Source organism: Polyodon spathula, chromosome 13 (genome assembly GCF_017654505.1).
Source record: "Polyodon spathula isolate WHYD16114869_AA chromosome 13, ASM1765450v1, whole genome shotgun sequence".
NCBI classification, from domain to species: domain Eukaryota; kingdom Metazoa; phylum Chordata; class Actinopteri; order Acipenseriformes; family Polyodontidae; genus Polyodon; species Polyodon spathula.
The window spans coordinates 11,451,136-11,473,061 of NC_054546.1; the positions used below are offsets into that span (position 1 = coordinate 11,451,136).

The window sequence follows — 21,926 nt, forward strand, 5'->3', positions numbered from 1 at the left end:
GGGAGTAACATACATACACTAGCTATTTGTAGTGTTCTGTATTCAATCATTTAACATTTGTTGTGCAAACTCATTTAAAGGAATTTCTGCTTGATGATATTTGACAGTAAGCTGTTGATATTGAATTTATGGTACAACTTCCAGCAATGAGGACCCCAGAAGAAACCTGTTGTGCTGTCACAGTTTTCAAAGCAACAGAGGGTTTCGTGTGTATCAGCAGGAATGGTATACATGAGGAGGCTGTGGATCTTTCCATTTCTCAAAGTAATGAAGCCTCACTGAACCCTCGACCTGTGTTAGCCAGACCCTGTGAACCATGGAGCTGCAGTGGGGTAGTTCTGAACAGCCAGACTTACCATGGACTTATCTTCACCACCTTTCTCCTCAACAAAGACATGGACCTGTCTGACTGCCAGTTCCTACTTCCTGAGAATTTCAGTAAGCAGCTAGATTGAGGTTCCGTTTTCCGATGCAGTGGCTTCCCAGTTGGTCACTACAAGGCAGAAGAACCATACAGTGAACCAATGCAGTAGAAAAACCTACAGGAGAACAAGAACCCAGTTAAACCCTTTACCCAGAATGCTGAGCTCCTCATGCTTGTGCCCTGTTTGGAATTTCAAGAGGCTTTCCAGAGTATGTGTAATAAATTAGATTAGTGGCAATTTTATAATGAGCAAGATGACTGATGATTGTGGTCAATTCTGGGGCTCTGGAGTGCTGATAAACTCTGAATTGATGCATACATGTAGACATGTGTTGAATGAGGCAACAAGAGTCACAGTGAAGAGCAACAATACCTCTGAAAGGTATAGCTTTTGTTGTTTGTCCCTTCTGTTAGATATCCTTGCCCTATATATATATATATATATATATATATATATATATATATATATATATATATATATATATATATATATATATATATGCTTTCCTTTGCTATGTGGAACTATAAAAGAAAACACACTAAGAATGTATGTGATACTTGCTAGAGATGCACTAAACTTTTTAAAATTGCTTTTAATACTGTTTCTATGTTGGCTACAACATTTGACCAGATGGTGGCACCATGTGCTAAGTTTAAATTACAGTTGAGAGAAACTACAGTGTTTGTGCTGTGTAAGAAGTGATCCTGTTTTTCAGTTTCCTCTCTGTGGTACAAGTGATTTTTTTCAACAAAGAAATACTCAAGGTATGACATAGCTGTGGTGCAGCTCCAGACTGATTTTCCTGAACTTAAGACATGCCATGTCCTTAAAGGTTAAAGCCTAACATCAGAGAACCTGAATTTAAATAATATATTTTTAAAAGTATTTTTAATTATTTTTTAATCCTGTACAAGTTTACCTTTCTTAAGAGCAAGTTGGCAGCAACTGAATAAAGTGAAGACTAGTGAGCAGATGAATTCTATGCAAATAGTGGTGCAGTTTCCTAAGAAAAACCCATTGACTGTGAACCCAAAACATAGTTTTTACATCCTCAGATATGGGTAAAATAAACATGTCAAAATCGAACATTTCCTAAATAAAAAGACATAAGGAGAGTGATCTCCCTGGTTGATAATACTGAAACAACATTCACCAGAAATACAAAATAATCATAAAAATATTTTTTTGAACATTTTAATACAGAATACTAACATGCATACTGATCATGGACCTCACTATGGTAGTAAGTTTGAATGGTGCTCTACACATTTCTTCATGTTTATATGCATGCAATAACATTTTGGCCTGGTTTAATCAATCACTGCTCTGAACAGGTTTATTCATGCATAGTCTTACCTGTCTTTTCCTATATTACGTTTCAAATTATTCACTGCTTTGAATGAAAAGCCTTTGCCATAGAAAATAACCAAGATGAGCCATTCGGTTATTTTATATATCTTATTAAATGCACTGCAAATACCACTGGCTGCTATATTTAAATTTGCTTCATTCCAGAGCATACCAATCATTCTGGTAAAAGGGTTCATGCAGCCAGTTACTGGAACATGCAACTAGCAAAAGTCTGTGCTGTACACTTTTTAACACCTATGTGCAGGATGCATATCTCCTGTGATGGGACTATAGTAGAGACATATGTACTTATGATTACATTTTTACATATACTGCCTGAAGCACTTTATAGGTACCTGGACCTAATAATCCAGTTGGGCCACCGTTTGCTCAGATCCCTTGATGCGATGTGTCAGACACAAAAAGTGCAGGAAGGTGTCAAATCCAATCCAGTCCTAATAAAGTGTATATCTGTAGAGGTGTCTGTGCATCTTAAGTCACACTACCGTGATACCGATGGCTGTAATTCTGTTTACCGTCATACTGGCTTAAAATGCTGTGGTGAGCAGCTGTTGGTTGTTTTCTTAATCCACATATCTAGTGTGATGCCAGCTGGGATGCTATATCTCTTTTAGTGTGAGGCAAAGGCAGGTGACGGAACTCCCTTGAGAGGTCACAAGTTAGCTGCTGAGCTAAGATTGGAAACAAGGATACAAACTAGGTCAAAACTAGATTTTTTTGTGGCTTAATATTGATGTGTGTGCAGGTCACACAAAGGGTGTTGTTATACCTGCTACCTTCAATTGGGATGACTGTTAAACTGGGGGTCAAGAAGAGCTACTTCCTCGTAGTGACCCCTGGGCAACGTCTCTGACGGCAAAAAGCTCTTCAAATCGAACTTACCATGCAATGCTTAAGCAAAGCAATGTTGGGCTTGGTTTGTACTTGGATGGGAGACCACCTGGGAATACTGAATGCTGTAGGCTGAATGTTAAGCTCATACGAATATATATATATATATATATATATATATATATATATATATATATATATATATATATAAACCACTATATGAGTTAAACTAACCATACAGCATGCTGGATCGAGAGCCACTGGTCACGTCAATGATGGGTAACAACAGTGTACTAGTGAGCTAGTAAGGATATTTGCATTTGTTATTTGTCAATATGAAATAGCTTCTGGAATATCACATATTCTAAAACTATTCTAAATAATGTATGTTTCTAAGTTTATCCTGAAAGCTGGAAGCATAACCAGTTTAAATGATTCCCAATGGTTTTATGCCTGGCTTGAAATAGCTGTTTTAAAATCTATTATCCAGTTAACTGGTAGCTGTGTTTATTTGTACTGAAAATCGAATGATTCTCTTGGTGTTCGATCTCCCTCCTGACCTGTGAGGGCACTGTGTAAAGGGAACAGAGTAACCTTGACTAAAAGGCATGATAATTTATTCTCGTGGGTAGGTGGAAGTTGGCCAGTTAGAAAAGGGGCAGAGCTACAGTACCCGAAATCAATGACCCGGACAGCAAACAGTGTGGCATCCGCGGATTGGAGAAGCGGATGACCAAGGGGTCATGAGGGAGGGTATAAATAGGGGTCGTAGCAAAGTAATCTGTTCCTTTGTGAATGGTTAGATAAAACCTAAAGGGAGGCTGTGTTAATTGCTGAAAACCATGAGTGTTTGTCTTGTGTTTGTTAGTGTTTGTTGTAACTGTTGTCTGTCTTAATTGGTCTATCAGTAACACGATCTGGAGCTGTAGCACAAGCCAGCATCAACCCGGACATCACTTTCACCCCTGCATTTAACAGAGAACTGTATTACACCACTGACACTTATTCACTGGCACTAAAAACTGTGTTTGTGTTCTGTGTTTAGTGTGGGTGTACGTGTAAAACCGAATTTTTGGGTTACGGGTCAAACCTGGGGATTACAATTACCGAGTGATACACGCCAATGTATCACTCCAACATTATTATTTACAGGTGTTTGTCATAAGGCTCTGGACATTGTAAATCTTCAATAAACATCGTTGCACCTGGAAATCATTGTCTGTCTGTTTTGTATCCGTTCTGCACTGCATTTACCTGTATTCACTCATCACTCTGTCACAGTACCACTGAAATAGTGGGACGAATTGCACATTGAAATCTTACTTTCTGGGAATGACAGACAAGGTTAGTTATCTGCAGGTAATGGGCACTGTGGAGGATATTAAAAAAATGTTTTAAGTTATTTTTTGTAATGAACTTCAAATTTATCTCACTGTTTTAAAGCAAGTTTCTAGATTTTAAAGTCCCATTAGTTTTTGAGGTTTATAATCTACATTGACTTTTCTTCCCTAGTATTTGTTGAAGAGACTTACTTATATGTGTCTTTTTAACCCTTAGTTATTATATGCAGCAATACCAGAGACACTGTAGTCACTGACGTATCCACACCTCAACTTCAGTATCCCAGTCACTGTCCTGCAGCCAATGCTCAACAAGTATGCCCTGACTGAAAATGGAGGTGTCTTTGAGAATCTGGACAGAGCCAGTGATGTGGTCAGAGATGTATGGAGGCTGCAGGGCCCTAATTGCCTGGCCCCACGCAGCAAACTGTGACTGTCACAGCACCTGACTGAGACAGCCAGCAGGGGTCATATCTGAGAGGAAACCTTCAGCCAACTATATGATATAAAACTGCTTTTTTAGTATTGAATTTGAGCTAGCCAATATGTATAATTTTGTGACTGACACATTGATGTGTATTATATGTGCATGATAAGGTACAACTACTTAGAAATAATGTTGTTATGGTAGTAGAAATGACTGTACAAACTAAATCTGAACGGTTTGGGTGAAATAATTCCCCATTAAAGTGACATTGTTTCCCTCATTGTGGGATACTTGGTGTTTTTCATGAGGGAGTTTATGTTTACATTTTCTGCTCAAGCTTTTTAAATCAGTAATTCCTGGTAGTATATCCAGCAAAAGCTATTGATTTGATTTCAGTGGTATGATAATGAAATTCTGGGGATAATCCCTGTGTCACCGTGAAAAGAAGCTTTTCAATTTATAGTCATGAAACTGTACGAGTTTAGAATGAAAATCCACAGAGCAGAGAAGGCCTTAGCAATAACTGATCCAAATGCTTTTATCAGCTTCATACAGGATTTAGGCCTGATTTGTATGCACGTTATCAAATTACTGACTGAACTCAAGGGCACAGCGAAACAATAAAATAAATATTCAATTTCCAGTATTGTTACTTTATAGCTTGTTTGCTGCATAGAATAGCCTAAATTCTCAAAGACAAATAAGAAACAACTAAAGTCTTAACAAGGCACTAAATCAGATGTCTCAGTTGTTTATTTCTATTAACTTTGTTGTGTTCGCTTTTCCTTTCTGATAAAAAGTCATGCCAATTTGGAGTAAATAGCTTTGAAAATCTTGCTTGATGTTTCCTGTTTAATGGAGTCAGTATAATTTAAACAAAAGCTTGAAAATAAGATTACCTCTTTAGCCTGTTTAGTTTATAGTGTGGTAAGAAGGGACACAGCTTGTGTTAATGCTGTAACTTCTTTTAGGGAATGTTAATAAACTGAACCAGGCCTGGTTTATGTCACTCTGCAGGAGACAGTTACCCAGGAATCATATTTTTTGTACAGAAATGAACTTGCTTGTGCAGCACTGTAGCTTTAAGCACGATCGTTTCTCCGGTTGCAATCAGAGATGATTCAAAAACAGTATGCAGTTGTTATTTTTTTGTCTCAGAAATAGTTTGAGCTGGTAGACTCCTGTAGCTCATCATTTTAGGCTCCCATGGCTCTTGCTGACAACTGCTGGCTGGGGGTATCACTTTTCATTTATTGCTGGTGTGAACCACTGCAGTGGATGTCAGGTTAAAAAAAGAAATCAACCCGCAGTGAAAAGAATGGTAACAGCTTTCATGTTATTACTACAGCATTCTTAGTATGTCACTTATGTTTGGGAGAAATGTTTATTAGAAAGTCAACAAAAACAATGCCTTGACATGGAGATTGTTAATACAACAAAATTATTATAAAAGAAAATAAAATAATAATCCTAATGTTTTGATAAGTTTCAATGATCCTGTCTTTTCAAGTGACTATACTTCAGTATACATCCCTGCTGTATAGAACCAATCTGATGAATCACCTATATATATATAATATAATCAGTAAAAAGTTAAGACCAATGTCTATGAAGTCCATTTGAGATGGGTGTTTTTCTATATTAAATAATTTTGGAAACAGGGCACCCATTGTCATTTTATATATTTTCACAGACACAAAACATTGAAGAGACTCTTTTGCAATCTTTATTCCCCCCCCCCCCCGGTACACAAAGGAACTTTTTTAAAGGATCTGAACACAATAGTGCAGTGAAGGTCAGGCCTGGACGTGCCAACTATTGATAATTTACCTTTGTTGGATTTTAATGAGTCTTATTAGAACACAGCTGAACTGATTATTTTCCCGGCAGGAGAGATACAATGTCAGGGCCTGCTGCCAGTGAAAACTGAAAAGTTTTAACCCTCTGTAACATAGCATCCAGGGACTGGTTTCACAAAGCTTTTCCAGCTAGCAGTCCTGTAAATTCAGTTTTGCTTCATAAATGAAAATAAAGTGAAAGAAAATAAAATGTGTGTCTTTTAAATCATTTAGACTAGCTGAGTTGATTTCTATCAAACTATATTGTTTTCTGAAACAGAAAAAAAAAATAGCATGCTTACTTAGCCAGCAATGTTTTGATAAGCTAACCCCAGAACACTAGATATCTAATAAGGAACTCCAGAAAGAATGTTTCAAGTTGCTTTTAAAGATTAACTTGCATGCAAGATACAATACCTTTGTATGCAAGAAAAACGACGAGTGCAACACAAATGTTAATGTCACAGTTTGTTTGTAATTTATATACTATGAATCACAGTTGAAGATATGCTGCAGTCCCAAGAATTTAAACAACTAATACATTAAAAATGCAATTTTTCTGTAATGGTGATCTCCAACTCTAACGTGGACCATGACTACAAAATATAATTAGGTTAATCCGGTTATTTTATCACAAACTGTGGTTTCTATTTGTTTTCTGTATGAGAGAAGAGCAGTGAGCCTAAATAATAGGGATTTGCTTTATTAGGAGGAGGGCAGAGCCACTTCGTTGCTTTGGACTGTTCTTCTGTGCTTCATGTTTCCCCCGGCAGCTCTATCAGGATCAAAACTGCTTTGTTTGTCTACTATGGTCTCGCTACTGGCTCTTCATGTTCACATTTGTCAAAATGGAATGGCCATTACAACATTAAACTGTGACCCATTGATGCATCTAGTTTGCCTCTCCAGTGGTCTTGGATCCAACAAAAATGATTACTCTAAAACACCTTGCCAAAGAATGAGAATTGATCACTTCCTTGAATCAAAAAATCTATATAAAACACACTTTAAATAGTAATCACTAATTTCATATTGTACTGAAATGTGTAAAAGAAGTACTTATTTTTTATTTTTATTTTTTTTAAACTATCTACAGTTGATGTTATTCCTGAACCAAAGTCAAATCTAAAACCACGAATCCATCGTTGAAACTCCACTGGTCTTTTCAGTTGTTTTAAATGATACTTAAAATATATAATAAAAATAATTAAAAAAAAATAATCCAAAGAATCTGAGGCCCACTGCCTTTTAATGTTAAAGTGCTCAAACATGAAAAGCTACATACGCTTCACTAACATGCACTACTAAAATCTAACAGAGATACCTTATTTTTATGAACATACAACAGTTACAATTAACAAATGGAAAACTGAATCTGAAAATGTGTCTTGTGGAAATTCAAGTATACACAAAACTTCAAGTAACATACATAGTTAACAAAAAGTAATTCATGTAGCATAATAGGAATAGCATTTAAAGTGGCACACTCTTGAAGTGTAACATTTCAAGATTGGGAATTGAAAACACAAATTTCTGACCAGGGTGATTTAATTTATAACAATGAAAAAAAAGGAAAAAAACAAAAAAAACAAAAACAAACAACAGTTCTAGTGTTTTTCCAACAGGTGGTGCCTTTTACTTTAAACCAAACCATCGCAAAAGCACCACCTTGCCAAAAAAGGTATCTAGGCCCAGGTAAAAATGCTTCATCACAACAACACTGTCTTTAGCATTAAATACAATTATCTGTTCTTACCATTCATAATAATGTTACTTTCATGGATATACAACATATACTTTATGTACAGAAATGAGTAAGTGTACAATTTTTGTTGGAACTGTAGCAAACCATATTAAATAATCATGTTTCTAAAGAAATCCAGATATACTGTTTACTAATGTCTGAAACTAATGTCTCTCCAGTGTTTCTTTTGTCATCATGCAGGCAACTTGGCTACATCTATTATTAATTTAAAGCACTCAAATATTACATTACACAGCTTGAGTTCCTCTTTTTATAATGAAGGATATTTATTGGTTTCTGGCAACCGTTTCTAACACAATTAACTGCTTCAGATAAAAGATACAAGCTGCTCATATCAATATTATACCAATCAACTGAGAATCAAAAAGCACCATGGTGCTCAAATTCACAAGCCCCAAATATGAACTGCTTTATTTAATTTTTATTATTTTGCAAATTTATTAAATGTCAGATTAAAGTTACACTATTTAAAAGTTTTTTTTTTTTTTAGGCTACACTGTAAGTATGTATTAGTTCAATATTCATACATATGTTTTGTTTAAAGTTGTAGACAAATTATAAGAGCTTTGGGAACACAGTATTAATTAATTAATTTATTTATTTTTTCAAATATCTAGTACCTGAATGAAGCACTACAATTAGAGCTAATAGAATGCCAGTTAGCGCTACAGTTTTTCACCCAAGTTAATAACATGGTAATTAGTTCATAGTCTTGTGTATTTAAAAAACAAATTGTACAGGGGTCTAGCTTTTAGCATACAAGGATCTGTTCTGTGCCCAATTTCAGAGGGTTTGTTTTTAGAAATTCATAGATCTTTACTGGGTGGCATTGCAGAAGATACCAAAAGGAATATGCTTATAGAGTTTCCAGACATCAAGAGTGCAAACAACTGAACAACATAAATGTGATGGGCTGAAGAGGCTCCATTGTTTCTACAGATGAGAACTATACTGTTCAGCTGAAATGTTAGCATCTTAGTGTATCTTAGGGTTAATATAAATATGTTTATTTCAATATAAAAAGGTCTCATGTTGGGAGTCAGGTTCTTTTTTTCTGTTTCTGTACTATGCCTATTTGAGAACTCTTCAGAAAAGCATACTCTTTCACAATCCACAGTACTTTTCTATAAGAAAATAAAAAAATAGCTGTAAATATGTCAGTATTTTTGTGATCTTGTGTCTTCCTGTTGACAGAACAACTCCAGCAGCTAAGTTATTAGGTTATTATAGATGGAAATGTGCCAAAAGTCCACTTACAGGACAATCAATAATGGGAGAATATCACCAAATACAGCATCTCAGCAATTTTTCAATTACATGCCTCTTTTTAGCCCTTTAGATGTTAGATGTCTTTAGACATAACAGACTGCAATGAGAATGTCTGAAAACCTACACATGAATTCAATCAGCCCAATAAAACAGCATGTTAAACATGCTGCTCTTGTTCTTTTCTGGTGGATGCTGTTTTCTAACCCAAGGGAATGTGTTAATGTATCTTTCAAGAAGGTGTTAGAGAAAGTAACACAGATTTTCTACTGTATGGTACATTACATTATATCAGCTAGACTGTGGTAAATACCCTAAGGCAGGGGTCTCCAACCCTGGTCCCAGAGAACTGCAGGATCTCCTGGTTTTCTTTTCACCTGAGCTCTTAGTTGCTTAATTGAACCAATTATTGGCTTAATTAGCCAAGATTAACAGGTATTCCAGATCTTTAGCCATTGATGATGTAAGAGACCTATAACACCTGCAGGATTGGTGCTCTCCAGGACCAGGGTTGGAGACCACTGCTCTAAGCTACTCTTAAGCTAACATATGGCTGCAGTTCATGGCTAAGATCCCATCCAAAAGCAAATAGAATAAAACTCACACTGACAAAATCTGTCATTCCATGTAACTAGTGATATCAATGTTGGGCATGCAGCTTTATGTATGAGGGTATCTGTGTCCATTCAAAGTAAAGCCTTTTTTATTGACTTAGAATGACTGCTTTATTACAGTTGTTTTTAAGGATAGGCACTATGGTTTGGTATTTGGTATATGTTAGTAATCACTGGCTTTTCTAAATGAGATATGGACATCGCTAGCAGTGTTAACAGTTTCATATTATTTCATCTGCTCAATTCCTGAGCTTCACAACATGTCAGTGTTACATTTTCCACGTCAGATTTAATAATAAAGGTGTAAATCCTTGGTCTAATTATCATGTATAAAATGTAAAAATATGCAGCCTGTTGGTGAGTTTTTCTACAAAAATCCTAGCTATATATTCAGAAAATGGATGTGGTATTGAATTTTAATGTGAGCACTGAAAGTCCTTTTAAAATCTAAAGGGTTAAGAAGTCTTTTCTGAGGGGGTTTAGGTGTGATGCAGGGCGAATTATTATATTCTTAACCTGTCAAAGTGAATTCCATAGCATACCTGACTTTGAACTCCCAGTAATTAGCAATGAACAAAAGTCGGCTAATCCTATAGGCAGGCAAACAACAACAGCTTCCTGTGAAGAACTGATGTTTGTCTCCGGTACTGTATTGAAGTATTTAATGCTGATTGAGCTGTTTTTGAATGTCATTTCAGATTAAACTACTTTGCGGCAACGTCAATCATTGACTTGTGAAGTTCTATTTGAACAGCCAAGACCAATTTTCCATCATTTCCACAGCTTTACAAACAAATGCCTCTGTGACACCTGGATTAGCCATTGTGTGACATGCAGGTGAACCAGGTGAAAACAGCAGCAATGGGAATGATGTGATGACGCATTAGTTGCTGCATTGACAACTCTATAATACATCATCTGTTAACCGGCCTAATTCAACTAAAGATCAAGTGCCATACAGTTTTAGCTTCCACAGTATATAGTTGGCTTGCTTCTCTCATGGCAGGTAGTTTGAGCCTTGTAAATAACATGCCGCTGCTTCAGCAGAGACAGCACTGAATCTCTATGAGACACCAGTCTGTGACAGGCAAACAAGAAAATAAAACTCCAAATTTTCAGCAACAGCATCCTCAGAGTACTCAGCAGACCTAGCCAAGTGATATATGCTCATTCTTACATCTCTGGCTGTTGTTAAACTTGTATGAATACTGTAATATGCAGTATATATATTTCTGTGGAATGGAGAGGAGATGTTCTGATTAGTTTATAATTGTTTTTGTGACAGCTTTCAGATGAAAATGTAAAATGTAAAGGTCTACTTAATGGAAAAACCTTTTACGCTGCAAAAAAATAAGTTAGTAATATATTTAAGACGAAGCCTGGTCTTCGTCAGAGTCAACGCTGTATTGTATGTCATTATTTCTGAAAGAGTACCAGCTGCCCTCCCAACATGGCCACCAAAACTCTATTACTAACTCAAGTTTTCTGTTTTCTACCAGATGTAGCCCCCGTCATCGGCTTCTCCAGCCTCGCCTTCCTCCTCCTCTGCCTCTTCGGCATTTTCTTCTGCCTCCTTCTCCTCCTCATCCTCCCATCCAACCCCGCTTCCGAAATCTCCAGAATATCCAACTAGCTCATCTGGAAATGAGCGGGAGAGCACAAGTCAGGTAGATTCAAAGTCAGGGATAAGAATATAAAGGGTCTTTAGGGGGCTCCCGAGTGGTGCATCCTGTAAAGGCATTCTGCGTGGAGTGCAGGATGCTCCTTATAACCTGGATGTCACCAGTTTAAGTCCAGGCTATTGCATTGCTGACCTGGGATGGTAGTTCCCAGGGGGCAGCACACAATTAGTTGAGCACAGCCCAGTGAGGGGTTAGGTGAGCCAGGGTGCTCTACTGTAGATGAGTCTTATTTGGCAGTGAACACAGACCAGTGAACTGTGTTACTGATGAAGAGGGATGGTGCCCTTTTTGGAGTTCAAATTTATTTTATGTCGCTAGTCTTTCACTTTGCCCTGTTCATGTAAATTTGAAATTGGACATTCTAATACTTGCAGGCACTACAAAAAATAAAAAGTAATAACAATTATTCTAAAAGTATTTTTTTATGATAAAACCATGACATGTGTTTGAGTACAAATGGCCGTTACAAAATGGGCAGCCAGGTGTTCTTTTTAACGTACCACAGTCTGGGTTGCCGTGGATACGGGACCCTGCCAGCTCGCCACCATGCTGGTCCACACACCAGCACTCCTCCTTCCTCTGATCGCACTGCAGCTTCCTGTAGTACCCATCCTCATCGCAATTTGGAATGTACATCCCTAGGAGATTGAAACGAGAAATCAAGAAATCTGGCAGTTTAAATTTGCACATAATCAGCTACAAAATGTAGCTACAATACCTCAAACTTAATGTGCTTTAAAACTAGTGAGGTGGACAGAATACTTTATATGTGACCAGCTTTACCACCCACTCCACACTGTCAGGTCTCTACTTGGGGTGGGTACTTATGTCTCCTCAGCGCCTCACACTGGTGAGTAGAAGCACACACACACATATTGGTCTCCTGTCACTCCATCTTTCCCACAATGCAAACTGACAGGTGCCCTTGGGGAGTCCTGAGTCAGAATCAAGCCAAATCCGCAGTTCTCTTCCAGCTGCCAGCAATGCCCATAATCTCTCCACAACAATTAGGAGGTAAGACGAGCTTAGTGCTTGTGATCTGTTTAATGAATCTCATTAGGAGTAGTGGCTGCCGGCTCCTGCCAAAAGTACAAAGTTCCTTCTGAGGACCAGAGCTTTAAGCTGCTCACAGAGCCTCCTTGCTTGGTTTCAAATAGCTTTGGATGATCTAGGCTGCTCGGAAGTAAAATTGTACTTTCTTACCTGGTTTCTTTTTGGCCACCTCTTGTACCTGTATTCTCTCCAGCTCAGCTAGACAAGGTGGTTCTGCAGGGCAAGAGAAACACGTACGGTACCATAGGTTGCAGTTTTAAATGGTGAATGACAGCTCAAAATTTTATTTTTTATATTATTTAATTCCAATAGATTATACATTGGTGATACTACTGCAATACATTCACCAGACGTAAAGCAGTGCAACCAGGGTCTAAAATCTTCTTTCCTCTTATTAGCACTTGCTAATTCAAATATTTTGGTTCTTTCTTGCCTTATATCTTTTACAACCAGTAATATGCAGATGTTTCAAAGCCATCGCTATAGATGCTACCTTGTCACTACATGTGTTGCAGTTCCAACTCAATCACACCATGTGACCTACAGCAAAGGTACCCGTATGCAGCAGTTAATCCTGGGACACTCTTGGTTGTTACAAGTTGCTACAATTCAGAGTCTATCCTGCCATTAACATTTATTAAATAGAAAAAAAAAAATAAATTAATACACATTTTAAGTGTTGTATTTGAAATAATGTCATATTCGAATTAACATAAAAACACAAGCCAACTAGAACCAAAATTGTCAGCCCAATAAAAAGGGGACAGGTAATAACATTAACAAAGCTAATACAAGGTAAGAAATTTCATTTTAAGGCATAACATAAATGCTACAGAAAGACTACAACAGTAAATACTAATTCCCTTCATATATTTAATGCAGTTGTCGGTAATAACACCAGGCAGTTCAGACAGCAATGTTTATAAAACTACAATATTTTATAACTGAAATGTACTTTTAGATTCTTCTTTAAATTGTACTGAAAAATGGTTAAACTCAAGGACATCTGTGAAAAACAAAACACCCTTATTCAGACGTTCTCACAGAAAGCAGCTTGGGCGTGAATTGGAAAGCAATGTGAGAACAGTCCCTGGCAGTCTCTCATGTTGTCATGCCATTCAGACTGTTTAAAAAATTGGCTGTGTTTATGCATCGCTGGCTAGTTGAAGGTGAGGACATTCACTACACACTGGGACTGTCTGTCAAATACAAACAGCTCTTTGCCTGGGAAATGTCTCCGTACTGGTCAAATTTGTGTGTGTGTGTGTGTGGGGGGGGGGGGGGGGGGATTGATAAGGTCAGGGGTGTCAGTCACAACGAGATGTGCCAGTCATAAACTGAGTCTGCGATTTGAGCATGCTTAATTCAAATGTCAGAAATCTTTTTTTTGTTAAAGCTCACATCTACTTACCGTACGTTTGTTTGTGTAATGCTAAACCAAGCAAGACCAAACCATTAATTTACAGAACAGAATATATACTGGTTTGTGCCAGGGACATCTTGCAAGGGACAAAGGGAATTGCCTGAGGGTGTAACTATTTTAAAACGAAATATGGCTATGATCAAGGCAGTTGAGGTGTGCAGTGCTATGTTGCCTGTTACATGAAGTGTAATGCTGGTATAATTCTAGCAGAAGTGCAAATCATTTTCACTATGTATTACAGTACTGTTACAGTTTAGGTTTTATTCAGCGCTCATGATACAAACACGCTTTCTACATGATTTACTGGATGGAATATATATATATATATATATATATATATATATATATATATATATATATATATATATATATATATATATATATATATATATTCACACACATACACATACACAGGTTGATTCAAAAGTAAGTTTACCACATCAACGTATCATATCATTGATGTGGTAAACTTACTTTCTAATCACCCTGTTTATATATAAATAAAGTGTAACATAAAGAATGACTGATAGAAGGCCCAAAGCAAGTTTTGTAACAACTGGTTCTGCGGTTCTCTTAATAAACAGCAAACATACACAAGTATGTAATGTACGGGGAGCCATACTGTAATACTTCAGGTTAGCGGCCCTACAGCCCTCCATTGTAGCGCACCAGGCCGGAGCATTTCCATTGTTTGCTTTTTTCTTTTGTTTTTTTAGGTTTGACTTACTTTCCCTCCAGAAGCAGAAGCACCACTCTGCAGTAGAGACTTGTCCATCTTTGTATGTGTCACACGAATTGAAGAAAGGTCGTATGCAGATCTCGTACTTGTCCAGGTTAATGGCTGCCAGTTCAGACTGGTCTAGGAATAAGTCGTCGTTGGTGTCCAATTTAGAAAACATCCAGCCAATGGAATCCTTGCAGCTGGCCACAAGACTCTTATCTACAGCTGGGGACAAATAAGAACATTGCTAGTCAATACAGTACCTGGGAATTACAGTTGCTTCCAATGGAGGTTACAGGGAAGATAGAAAGTGCAGTCATTTAAGTCAGGGGTGGTTTGCCAAAAGCAGATCCCCACCCAGGACCCCTCTCAGGGAATGAGATGGAAATCTCATCCAGGTTAAACAAGAACAAATAGAACTGAATCCACAAAACACTTTTCTTTCCTCTTGCTCTGTCTTTGCAATATCGAGGCTCAGCAGGACTAGATTACAGGCTTAGTTTTTAAAGCATCGAAAGTGCTGGCAGCACCTGCTTCCACCAATGCAGAAGCTGTGTGAGCAGGGGCCAGTGCAACTCCCATAGCAATTATCCAAGACTAAACTACACCCACAACCGACTGCTTTGAAGTGCTATTTCAATTTCTCTGACAAAACTTTTACTTCCAATTCTATGAAACCAATTCAACAAGCAGACATTAACAACGCTGTTAAAATGATGATTCTATAGATATTTCAACTGGATTTTAACACATTTGGCATGTCTTAAATTAGATTTATTTTACTATGTTCAATACTGATACTAATATCTGGTGTAAGTTAGTCACATACACTTGTTTAACATTGAACTCATCATAAAGGCTTATTGGAGATACTTGTATTATTAAATGTTTGTAACAAATTAGAGGAAGAGGAAATTGGCAACATGCTGTATTACAGCAGGTTAAATTGTCACATTTGTAATTCATCTGTGATGGTCTCTTCTCACTGGTCATCACCACAAGGGACATTGAAAACATAACCCATGGATGCATCATCCGACCGAAATACTGTTAGCAGTGTTAGTTCAAAAAATGGCATATTGCAGCATATTGTAGTAGCATATTTCTGTAAAGGTTATGATAGCCTGGTTAGTTGGTTTCAGTAAAAAATCACCATGAAAACCAGAACTTGCAGTTCATTTGCACACATCCTGTCAACAAGTACACCAGTGCTAAAGGAACTCATTTTAAGTGTGATGTTTTCAAAGGAATCACGATGAAACAGAGTTTGAAAAAGCCTACCTCTGTAACTGAAAGAGTATAATAGTGACACAGAGATATTTTAAAAAAAAATGATTATGCGGGTTCTCTTGAGGAATTATTTCCAATTATCTCACTAACTACCTATGGAAGTTTTATTTTACATTTTGTATTTGTTTTACTTTGGTAAATTTAGAAGATGGGCAAAGGTGCTGGCTATAGTCAGGTACAGTGCTGGCAGTAAATTGTGCCAAACTGTCAGATTAGGTGGAGACCATGAACCGAACCTTATCGAGCCCAATTAGAACTCAGGCCTCCAGGGGCAAAAGAGAAGAGGCGATTGTGAATTAACACATAAAGCACTAGGGTGATAGGGTGAGAATTACTTCAGAAAAAGGAAGTAGTGTTTGTAGTTGACTATGTCAGTGGGGTGCTTGAAGATTGTATCGTACAGTACAGCATAACAGAAGGTTGCTCAACCCAATACTTTGCATTTCTACACTGAGCAAAAATATAAACGCAACATGTAAAGTGTTGGTCCCATGTTTCATGAGCTGAAATAAAAGATCCCAGAAATTTTCCATACCCACAAAAAGCTTATTTCTCTCAAATTTTGTGCACAAATTTGTTTACATCCCTGTTAGTGAGCATTTCTCTTTTGCCAAGATAATCCATCCACCTGACAGGTGTGCCATATCAAGAAGCAGATTAAACAGCATCATCATTACACAGCTGCACCTTGTGCTGGGGACAAGAAAAGGCCACTCTAAAATGTGCAGTTTTGTCACACAACACAATGCCACAGATGTCTCAAGTTTTGAGGGAGCGTGCATTTGGCATGTTGACTGCAGGAATGTCCACCAGAGCTTTTGCCAGAGAATTGAATGTTCATTTCTCTACCATAAGCTGCCTCCAACTTTGTTTTACAGAATTTGGCAGTACGTCCAACCATCCTCACAACCGTAGATCACATGTAACCACGCCTGCCCAGGACCTCCACATCTGGGACCAGCCACCCGGATAGCTGATGAAATTGTGGGTTTGCACAAACAAAGAATTTCTGTACAAACTGTCAGAAACTGTCTCAGGGAAGCTCATCTGCATGCTCATCGTCCTCACCAGGGTCTTGACCTGACTGCAGTTTGGCGTCGTAACCGACTTCAGTGGGCAAATGCTCACCTTTGATGGCCACTGGCACGCTGGAGATGTGTGCTCTTCACGGATGAATCCCGGTTTCAACTGTTCCGGGCAGATAGCAGACAGTGTGTTTGGCATCGTGTGGGCGAGCGATTTGCTGATGTCAACGTTGTGAACAGAGTGCCCCATGGTGGCGGTGGGGATATGGTATGGGCAGGCATAAGCTACGGACAACGAACACAATTGCTTTTTATTGATGACAATTTGAATGCACAGAGATACCGTGATGAGATCCTGAGGCCCATTGTTGTGCCATTCATCCGCCACCATCACCTCATGTTTCAGCATGATAATGCACAGCCCCATGTCACAAGGAAATGTCCCAGTTCTTCCATGGCCTGCATACGCACCAGACGTGTCACCCATTGAGCATGTTTGGGATGCTCTGGATCAACGTGTAAGACAGCGTGTTCCAGTTCCTGACAATATCCAGCAACTTCGCACAGCCATTGAAGAGGAGTGGGACAATATTCCACAGGCCACAATCAACAGCCTGATCAACTCTATGCGAAAGAGATGTGTCGCGCTGCATGAGGCAAATGGTGGTCACACCAGATACTGACTGGTTTTCTGATCCACACCCCTACCTTTTTTTTTAAGGTATCTGTGACCAAATGATGCATATCTATATTCCCAGTCATGTGAAATCCATAGATTAGGGCCTAATGAATTTATTTCAAAAGACTGATTTCCTTATGAAATGTAACTCAGTAAAATCTTTGAAATTGTTGTATGTTGTGTTTATATTTTTGTTCAGTATATTTTAATATCTGCACTGTTGCAGTGTCACTCTGCTGTTGAACTGTCCATTATTAATGAAGTGAAATAGTTTTAAATTAACTGGAATTACAATGAAAAATATGAGGCACAGGTACTGGATCTGCATTTATTATTCATTGCATACTGAAGGTTGCTGAAAATGCATAGTAGCTGATTGTGGATTTCTACAGGGTTTCCTCCTCACCAGACACCGTGATCGCTCCTGGCTTTCCTGAGCTGTTCTGCTTGGCGTTCTCATGCAGAAGCTGGAACCAGTCTCGGAGGCGATCACTCAGGTCAGCCAAGTCTTGTCCTGTGCAGCTCTCTGAAAGAAACCGCCACGTAATCACCACAGGAAAAAACAGCAGATATCTAGAAACCAGAGAATCCTTGTGAAATACCAGCAAATCAAGTTCTTAGGTGTCAATCCCACTCACCTGGTCAGCTGAAAGGGGATCTTACAGGTCAGTTATTGAAAATGACTTGTACTTTAGACTCATTGAGCTGAACAAATCCATATAGGGACCAGTAGCAAGCTCTACAGTATATAATGCCCTGGAACACCTTTCAAAAGGAGATACATGTGTTTGTGTCATCCAGAATCCTCATATCCTATTATGCACAATGCTGGCAGATCAAAGTATTATCCTCCATTATCCTGTAGTGAGGCTTTTCTTATCGACTGTGTTTATATAATTACCACAGGTTTCTAACATATGGGATCATTACGGTATAAAGATGCTGGCCTTTTTTTTTCTTTTTTCGTTTTATCATCCGGAAACTAAAAAGTCACATTACCTTAATATGTCAGCTTTTTATAAATATTAAACCAAAAATCAATGAATATTTCAAAAAAACAAATACTATGTCAAACTCCCTGAAAGATGACAAACATCAATTATGCCTGTAAAGAGCATAAGAGGATCGAACACGTTCTAGATAATTAAATCAGATGAATAAATTATCCACTCTGGATGAAAATGTAATAATAGCTACCTAATACCTTGATTTCTTTTAAAGACAGGTTCGGCGATCTAATTGTTCTGCTTTAGCCTCTGCCGTCTGCTCATTCTGAAGGGATTCTTGTGCAAATTAGGTTTGCAACTCATTTGAAGCCCTTGTGAGAGATAGACGCCAGGCTTTATATTTCACATATTCCCAACTTTGTCCCTTTGTTCCAATCTTAATACAGCAGACATATTTTTCCAAACTTGGCTCATATTGGATCTATTTTTTCAAGGTCTTACATTATTTTTATTTTTTTTCCCTAGCATGTAAAAGATTCCTTCCCATAATATTATGTTTTTACTGTATTTTTCTAAAACTAGAACACATATGAATATGTTTTTAGCTTGATCATAGAAATAAACAGTAGGATGGGGATGAAATTAGTGCCACCATTACAACACTCTGCAAACAGGCTACAAAGAATGTATTAAAACAAGTAATGTATGCTAGTAACATGCATCCCCTAGCATGGTTGTGAATTCAAAATTAGAGCTATCAGTATGATCATGACACATGTCAACAATATATATCTCCATGATCTGATATTACCAATATCTTAAGCTAAATAACAAATACCAAGTTTCATGACAAATTGGATAAGCTGTTCTTCAGATATATGCAAAAGTACAAGTGTGACATACAGAAGGACAGACAGACATACACCCCCAGTATAACCCCCAGGATCTGATATTCTCAGTAACTTATAGTAAATAATTGTTTCATGATTTTGTGTCATACGTACATACAGACGTACAACTGCTCACCTGCGTCAGTGTCTAACTTACCGTGTTTGGCATCAGTGTCTGGCATTGTGGTGGGCTCTGTGGTACAGGGGCACTGGCCTGTGCATTTCACATTCAGCTGCTTTCCACTCAAACAGGCCTGCTGGTCCAGTTTACACTGAAAGCACACAAACAAATAGCTCAGGACCCAGCCAGAACTAGAGAAAGCACACAGCTAAATTGTTATTGAGGAAATCAGCTGAATAAACAATGACCATTTAGCCATTATTTACTTTACCATTCAGTGAAGCCAGGCATAGTATGTGTTTAAAATATTTATATAGGACAACACTGAGAACATCTCTTGTTGTTGGCACTTTTTGCTAATGGTGTACATTTCTCATCATAGTGCTCAGAATAACATTTACATATAACTACAATTTTCCTAATTTTCATGCAGCCAAAAAACTGGATTTTTATTTGCACATTTTGATTAAAAAGTTGGGTTTAAGAGTTGTTTGGGATTAGTGTTGCTGGAATTGTTACATTATTCAACACCCACTGTAATTTTCCACAGAATTAAGGGCACTATTTTTTATAGGAAAATCAACGTGTATGTGCTCTATATGTAGCACTGAAGGAGGTTGGTGGTTTATGTTCTTTCATGGATTTGCTGTATTTGTATTGCGTTGTTATAGTACCACGTTGTGCTGGTTATGTTAAGGTACAGGTACAGCTTGATGATACATTATTTCTTACCTGAGAGGCATAGTTGTGCCCGTCAGACCCACATACTGGGGCAGAAACAGACACTGGACATGGCTTGCAGCTGATTTCATTGAGCTTCACAGCAGGCTCTTTGATTCTAGAAAAAGGACCAAAGGCAATGCATGTATAATTGTATAAGTACTTCAGCATGTATAATCTGACAGAAAAGTTAGAAAAATACATTTAGGACAAAATCATAAGAAATGTTTAAGGAAACTACCACATTTGGAACAAAACGGCAATGGTATTAATAAGGACTGGTACTGATATGATATTGCTTTGCTTCATACCATTGTGATTCAGTTGGTATTTAAAAATATGAAAATGTTCAAACTGATATAATTCTACCAATTGCTCTTGCCATTGAAACTGCAAGGTGACTTTAGAACCGCATAGAGTTCGAAAGTGATGAGTGTCTGGTAGTAGTTCAAACCTTACAGAGCTCATCTTTAATGTAGGCACAAGTGGGGTAGTTTCTCACCTGTGCTCCAGCTTCTTGCGGTTGATGCACATGGCTTTCTGATAGCCCTGGGTGATGCAGATCTTGTGTCTGCTGCACTTCACTTTCTGGCATGGGTCCTTGGTGGTGTCCATAGCTGCAGAGAGACAGTGATTCAGAACATCATTCCAGGGAAGCAATCTGTGTACCCCCAAGCTGTCTCACATAGATTAATCACCACATAGGTACTTTACTGCCGGCACAAGGCAGGCACTAATATTTCAGCCATGTCTGTCTAAACAAAGGCACGGTGTCTGGCTTAAACACAGATCTCATATGGTCTTAACTATTTTATTATTTCGTCTTAATAGAGAACTGACAATAACATGTATAAGGTTTATATATAAACTGCAAACCCATTTAGGGATACAAACCATATTCAAAAACAATACTTGAGCATTAGCACTCACTTATGTGTGAGAAATTGACTAATAGAATACAATCACGCAAACATCAGGCATATCTTAAATGTTTTTTACAGGCAATAATCTGCTAGAATCCAGGGTATTGATTGTTTCAGATAAATGCACCTTAATTATAAGACTTGTGCTGTGACAGGTACATTATTGCTGTGGTTTATCCAAGCCCACAGCTGCACTTCAATCAAAGATGTGATATTAGTTCACTATTTATACTGGGAAAGTCCAAGTAAAACAATGCTAGTGTACATCATTGATGTATGAATTATTCTATGCTAAATGCTCCCACTGTCAAAATGTCATCTGGTGAGTGTCTCCACCACACATGGCATATTTGTACAAGTCTTCTTACAGTGTATCTGTCTTCCTAGGCGATTTTGTATCTGACACAACTTTTCTTTGAAACTCTACTTCAGAAAGTAGAACTCTACTTCATAAATTAACTACTGTGTTCATTAGATGCTACTATATCATCGAGACACTTCACTAGGTTTGGCAAATGGCTTTGTCCTTCAGAACGCTTCCGACTAGCTGAGTGATGGGGATAATGAACAGAACA

At 37.9% G+C, this 21,926-nt stretch overlaps 1 protein-coding gene across 2 annotated transcripts in view; it reads right to left on the bottom strand.

Annotated features, from left to right (window-relative positions):
• Positions 1-7,464: 7,464 nt before the first annotated feature.
• LOC121325830 (testican-2-like) overlaps positions 7,465-21,926 on the bottom strand; it is a 42,778-nt gene continuing 28,316 nt past the window's right edge. For both annotated transcript variants that reach the window (XM_041268917.1, XM_041268916.1), the window contains 8 exons: positions 20,931-21,045; positions 20,441-20,546; positions 19,745-19,859; positions 18,157-18,276; positions 14,763-14,981; positions 12,763-12,825; positions 12,060-12,197; positions 7,465-11,515 (listed from right to left, as the gene is read on the bottom strand). In XM_041268917.1, coding sequence (XP_041124851.1) covers positions 11,370-11,515; positions 12,060-12,197; positions 12,763-12,825; positions 14,763-14,981; positions 18,157-18,276; positions 19,745-19,859; positions 20,441-20,546; positions 20,931-21,045 — 1,022 coding nt within the window. In that variant the 3' untranslated portion in view covers positions 7,465-11,369. The remainder of the gene's footprint in view (positions 11,516-12,059; positions 12,198-12,762; positions 12,826-14,762; positions 14,982-18,156; positions 18,277-19,744; positions 19,860-20,440; positions 20,547-20,930; positions 21,046-21,926) is intronic.